The 6,000-nt window shown below is 52.2% G+C and overlaps 1 protein-coding gene across 1 annotated transcript in view; it reads left to right on the forward strand.

Moving 5' to 3' along the window:
* The window catches only part of RFT1 (RFT1 homolog), a 32,030-nt gene extending 26,880 nt beyond the window's left edge, over window positions 1-5,150 (forward strand). Inside the window, exons 11-13 of the mRNA XM_004581543.2 lie at window positions 1,329-1,434; window positions 4,050-4,299; window positions 4,544-5,150. Of these exons, the coding sequence (XP_004581600.2) occupies window positions 1,329-1,434; window positions 4,050-4,299; window positions 4,544-4,711 (524 nt within the window). The 3' untranslated portion in view covers window positions 4,712-5,150. The remainder of the gene's footprint in view (window positions 1-1,328; window positions 1,435-4,049; window positions 4,300-4,543) is intronic.
* Window positions 5,151-6,000: the final 850 nt, after the last annotated feature.

Genomic DNA, 6,000 nt, shown 5'->3' on the forward strand with positions numbered 1-6,000 from the left:
ACTTGCCGTGCTGCATGCCTGCCTCTACCAGTGGCAATATGCCAGGCTGCCCCTCTCACTGGAGTGCCTCTGAGTCCTACCTGTGGTTTTACCTTTGTGGATTCTTCTCTTTCCATGCTAAGAAGCAGTCGCTGTGCAGGGGCCTGGCGCTCAGTGGCTAACTCTTCGCCTGGCATGCACCAGGATCCCAGATGAACGCCGGTTCGTTTCTCAGCAGCTACACTTCCCATGCAGCTCCCTGCTTGTGGCATGGAAAAGCAACTGAGGATGGCCCAAAGTCTTGGGACCTGCCCCTGCATGGGAAACTTGGAAGAAACTCCTGGCTCCTGTGTTCAGATTAGTGCAGCGCCAGCTGTTATGACCACTTGGGGAGTGAACTAGCAAATGGAAGATCTTTCTGTTTCTTCTTCTCTCCGTAAATCTGCCCATCCAATAAAAATAAAGAAATTTTAAAAAGAAAGAAAGAGGGGAAAAGAAGGAAAGAAAGAGAGGAGAGGGATAGAAACAGTCACTGTGTGAGCTGCCCACCACGGGCTGAGCCTTTCTTCTGTTGCTGATCAGTCTGGCTGCTGTGAGTGGAGGAGAGTGACAAGGTTGTTGTACAGGGGCTTCTGTGAGCGTGGGGCTTCATTTCTGCTGGGTGCGTTTGTAGGACTGGAATTGCTGAGATGTTGGTTGGCTCTGTGTTTATTTCACGCGGCCATCTCGGCCGTGGCCCTCTTCAGAGAGATGGATAGTCTTATTTGCCAGGCTCCCATTCTCTGGGTAGGAAGTTTTCCCACAGTTGCCTGTTAGCTGTACAACAGCATCCTTTCGTTTTAGAACAGAACGCCATTGTAGGATCTGATAGTTGCTGCAGAGTTGTGGCTCTTCTGTCTCCGTAGTTTCCTGCTGGTCTTGGTCAGTAGGCTTTTCCTGAAGGTCTTTGTTTGTTTTGTTTTTTTCAGGATCTGTTTCACTGAAATTCCCTTGACATGCAGGGCTACCAGTATGTCTCTGCTTAAGCCAGCAGTCTCTTCATACTGATTAAAAAGTGAGCACATTTGCCTGAAAGCCAGATAAGTCTTCAGTTGTTCAGTAAGAAAGCCATACACTCATTCACAATTGTCCTTTTATTTGTGACTGATTGTGTTAGCCAATGTCCTGGAATGCTGGGAATCCTTCCAGACAACTGGTAACATGGACTTGAGAGCCTGCAGTCTGCCCACCAATAGCATCATCACATCTCGTGACCCAGGTCTTGGATTTCCTGAGCACAGAGCCAGGCCAGACGTGCACGTGGGCCTCCCGCATGGGCTCATGAGTTTCTGTGGGTTGTTTCTTTGCAGGTCCAGTTCTGCTGCGCTGCTATTGCGTCTACGTCCTCCTGCTCGCCATCAATGGAGTGACCGAGTGCTTCACATTTGCAGCCATGAGCAAAGAGGAGGTAGATAGGTGGGTACCCTAGAAGGTGCACCCCTCACCACAGCCTTCACCCTAGAGGCAGTGATTCATTGGTCTTCCCTCTTCTGGTTGTGAGTGTGCACCTGCAGGATGCTCTCTCAGAGGGTGCACTTAAACCACAGGTGTGGTCAGCCCTGGATCTCTGTCACAGCAACACTAATTAGTCCCCTCCCCAATCCCTGGCCTGGTAGGGCTGGGAGGCAGCAACTGCTCTGTGCTTCCCTTGGTAGAGGGAAAAGTATCAGCCCACAAGGGCTGTGTGCTTCAGGTTTGCTGGGCCAGGCACAGGACAGACCAGAAGGCCAGAAGGTAGCCAGGTCATCCCTCCAGGCATCTGTAGAGGAGGAGGCTGAGGAGAAGGAGAAAGCCTGACAGGGAAAAGAGGAGAGAGTGTGAGTGTGGGGCATAGGGCACTGGCCTCGTTATCCTGTTGCCCCAGGGGAGTCTTTATGCTGCCACTGTAACCCTGGTTGCTCCTGAAGACCTTCAGAGGCCTGGACTTGGGAACAGGATGGTGAAGGGCAGCTCAGGGTGTGCAGTAGCCCCTCTTTGTGCCCCAGTCTGTTCTGGCTCCCTGGAACATAAACCATTCACAGGTGTGTCCCGCACACTGCAAGGCCTGTCACAGAGTTAGCGTGTAATTACTGCTCAGGTCACATTCTTGTACCTTCACTGGGGATTTTGGCCAAATCACAAATTTATCACTTAACCAGTTACAGTCATGTCACTCAGTAATCAGGACAAGCTGGTAAATGTGTCCTTCCATGATCCCATTGTACGAACATCATAGTGTGTGCTTGCACACACCTGCATAGGATGCTCCTAGATGGCACGGATGGATGGGTGGATGGATGGATGGGGCAGCCCATTGCCCTGGGACCATGATGAACAACTGCAGAGCAAATGAAGCATAAGGAAAAATGGTGCCACTGGGGCTCCATAAACCCCAGCTCTGTGCGTGTGCTGCTGGCCTTCCATGCATCCTGCTCCACAGTGTGTGCGCCTACAGGTAAAAGTATGTGCCTAAGATGGCACTGAACAGTAGAGCGCAGGAAGGGGCAGCACGAATCATATTCTCTGTGTGACCATAACTGTGTGTGCCACCCTTCACACTGCTGGCAGTGCAGGAAGTCTTTATCTCCGTGTCACACAGATGTGGGAGTAGTGCCCTGAGCCACAGGGTTCAGAGGGCAACGCAGCACCCCTATGCGAAAGGGTCTGATGGGCCGCTGCCGTGAACCTAACCCACTGTTAACCAAACGCCAGTGTCACACACGGTCCATGCTGTGTGCGCCCTTATACGTGTCAACAGCTCGAGCTTATTCTCTTCCCTTCTGCTCAGATGTGGGACGGGGAGGAGTGACCCTCTGTGCTGTCCAGGTAGCGTGTGAGGTCAGGAGAGCCTGGAGTCAGGGGAGCATGGAGTCTTCCCCTTGTATTAATGTTTATGGCCTCTTGTTTGGTTTTGTTTTAAAAATTATATGTTTTTAATTTAGAATTTTATTTTTAGTATTGGTTACATAGTTGAGGGAGGTGCATGCACGCATGGGCCTGTGATTAGGGCAGGGAAGGTCAAGGTATGGGGGAAGGTGGGTGGGACAAATGTCAGTTCTTTTCTGTTTATTCTCCTGGGTATATATATGTATATACACAAACACACACACATGCACTTTTCTAAAAAAGAAAAATGTATTTATTTATTTGAAAATCAGAGTCACAGAAAGAGATAGAATCTTTTATAACTTCCCAAATGGCCACAGTGACAAGAGCTGGACTGGTACAAAGCTGGGAGCCAGGAGCTTCCTCTGGGTCTCCCATGTGAGTACAAGGACCTGAGGACTTGGGCCATCCTCTACTGCTTTCCCAGGTCATTAGCAGGGAGCTGGATTGAAAATGAATCAGTTGGTGGGCTTGGCAGCGTGGCCTAGTGGCTAAGGTCCTCGCCTCGATCCCATATGGCTGCTGGTTCTAATCCCGGCAGCTCTACTTCCTCTTTATCTCTCCTCCTCTCAGTATATCTGACTTTGTAATAAAAATAAAAATAAATCTTTAAAAAAAAATAAAAATAAATAAAAAAAAAAAAGAAAATGAATCAGTTGGGCCCAGCGGCGTGGGCTAGCGGCTAAAGTCCTCGCCTTGAAAGCCCCGGGATCCCATATGGGCGCCGGTTCTAATCCTAGCAGCTCCACTTCCCATCCAGCTCCCTGCTTGTGGCCTGGGAAAGCAGTTGAGGATGGCCCAAAGCATTGGGACACTGCACCTGTGTGGGAGACCCGGAAGAGGTTCCAGGTTCCCAGCTTCGGATCGGCGCGCACCGGCCCGTTGTGGCTCACTTGGGGAGTGAATCATTGGACGGAAGATCTTCCTCTCTGTCTCTCCTCCTCTGTGTATATCTGACTTTGTAATAAAAATAAATCTTAAAAAAAAAAAAAAGAAAATGAATCAGTTGTGATTTGAACAGGTGTCCCATATGGGATGCTATCGTGCAGTTAAAAGATTAGCATGCTGTACCACTGTACCAGCCCCCATGTTCTCTCTTAAATGTCATGGTGTTATGCTGGGACGAGGTGCCCACTGCCCTGCGCTGCTTGCCTCCCTGTCTCCAGGTACAATTTCACCATGCTGGCCCTGTCCTGCTCGTTCCTGGTTCTGTCCTACCTCCTGATCCGTTGGTGTGGCAGCGTGGGCTTCATCTTGGCTAACTGCTTCAACATGGGCATTCGTATCACACACAGCCTTGGCTTCATCCACTGCTACTACCGAGGGAGCGCGTACCGGCCCCTGGCTGGCCTGCGCCTGTCGCCACTCCTCCTTGGGGCCTTTGCCCTCAGTGGGGGGATCACTAGTGTGTCAGAGGTAAGACTCCCTGCAGCCCTCATCCCACTTCCTCCTGGGGACTGATTGCTGTACCCCCCTCGTAAAGAGAGGGGTCTCCTCTCTGCTCTGTCTAAACCACCTGGGTGAGTGAGTGTCTCCTCAGGTCCCCTTCCCAATCTCCAGGGAGAAAGTACTGGAAGACATGCACCATGTGGCTGTCCCGCCTTCTGTCTGACCCAGGAGCTGGGACGAGCTGGACAGTGACAGTAGCTTCTCTCCCCAGATGTTCCTGTGCTGTGAGCAGGGCTGGCCAGCCAGGCTGGTGCATGTGGCTGTGGGGGCCTTCTGCTTGGCCATGACACTCGGGACAGCGTTCCTCACAGAGACCAGGCTGATCCACTTTCTTAGGACTCAGTTGGGAGCATCCAGACTCGCTAACAAATTGACTTGATCCCACCACCACCACTGCCAGGAAGCCTGGTCACCTGTGGCAACAGTGCCAGCTGTGGGGCGGGTCTGCAGGCAGAACCTGTCTGGTGTTCACCAGTCCTGCCGTGCGTGGGTCTGCAGGGGAGTGAGAGTTGCTCGGATCCTCAGCAAGGTGTCTGCGAGCCACCGGCAGCCACCGTGACCGCTTCAGATGGACACACGGGTGAGGAGTCCCCATGACGCCCAGAGTCCTTTAAAATAGATGCTGTTGTTTCCACCAGCGTTTCTCTTTGGTGTACACTTGTGGATTTACTTTGGGCATGACAGCCTTCTGGAATGCACGCTGCAAAGCCTGGCTTTCAGGATTGGGTGTCAGTAACCCTCTGGCCGTGGCACCCCTCACAGACATGCTCCACTTGTGCTGTGAGGCAGGAGCCACCTGTGGCTGCAGCTGGAGCTGCGTCCCCGCGCTCCTCGCCCCCTTCCCCCTGTCAGCGCTCTAGTTCCGAGTCTTGTTTGTTTTTATGTGAAAGGCAGAGAGACCTGTCTTCCAGCCTGGCTCACTTTCCATATGGTCACAGTGGCCAAGGCTAGGCTGCACTAAAGCCAGGAGCTATGAGCTTCTTCCCAGTCTTCCACGTGGACACAGGGAATCAGACACTTAAGCCATCTTCCACTGCTTCCCCAAGCACTTCTGCAGGGAGCTGGATTGGAAGTGGAGCAGCCAGGACATGAACCAGCCTCCATTATAGATGCCAGAGTCTCAGCAGGAGGCTTAACTGGCACTGCCACAACACTGGTCTGACCCTTTAGAGAAGGAGAAATGTCATCCAGTTAGGATTAGGGTTAATGGGATTAATGGGAATGGGGAACTGTTCAGATCACCACTCGCTAGAGTGAGGGAGAATTACTGGACGTGGCCACGTGTGCCCAGGGCCAGCACATGCCTTGTCTCGGATGGGCCCTTAGGATTGTTGAGTGAGCTGTGAGCATGCTGGCCCCACACTCCAGCTCTGCACACCTGAGAGAATGTGGAAGAACTCTCTCGTTCCATGTGAGCTGCTTTGTCCCTTTCTCACAGGGCACTCGGGGAGCTGAAGCCAGGCAGATGTCCCTTGTCATCCTCAGAATGAAGACCGAGTCAGCTGCACTCCCAGTCCGGCTGCGTCCGCTGAGTCGCGGACAGTACACGGGCAGCACAGCCTTGCTGCTGAGCACGGCAGCAGCACTCTGGGCCAGCGTTTTTCTTTTTTCCCTGAGACAGGGACCCCTGCTGGATCCTAGTGTCCTTTGAGACTATGCACAGACTAG

The sequence above is a fragment of the Ochotona princeps genome, chromosome 21, assembly GCF_030435755.1.
Source record: "Ochotona princeps isolate mOchPri1 chromosome 21, mOchPri1.hap1, whole genome shotgun sequence".
NCBI lineage: Eukaryota > Metazoa > Chordata > Mammalia > Lagomorpha > Ochotonidae > Ochotona > Ochotona princeps.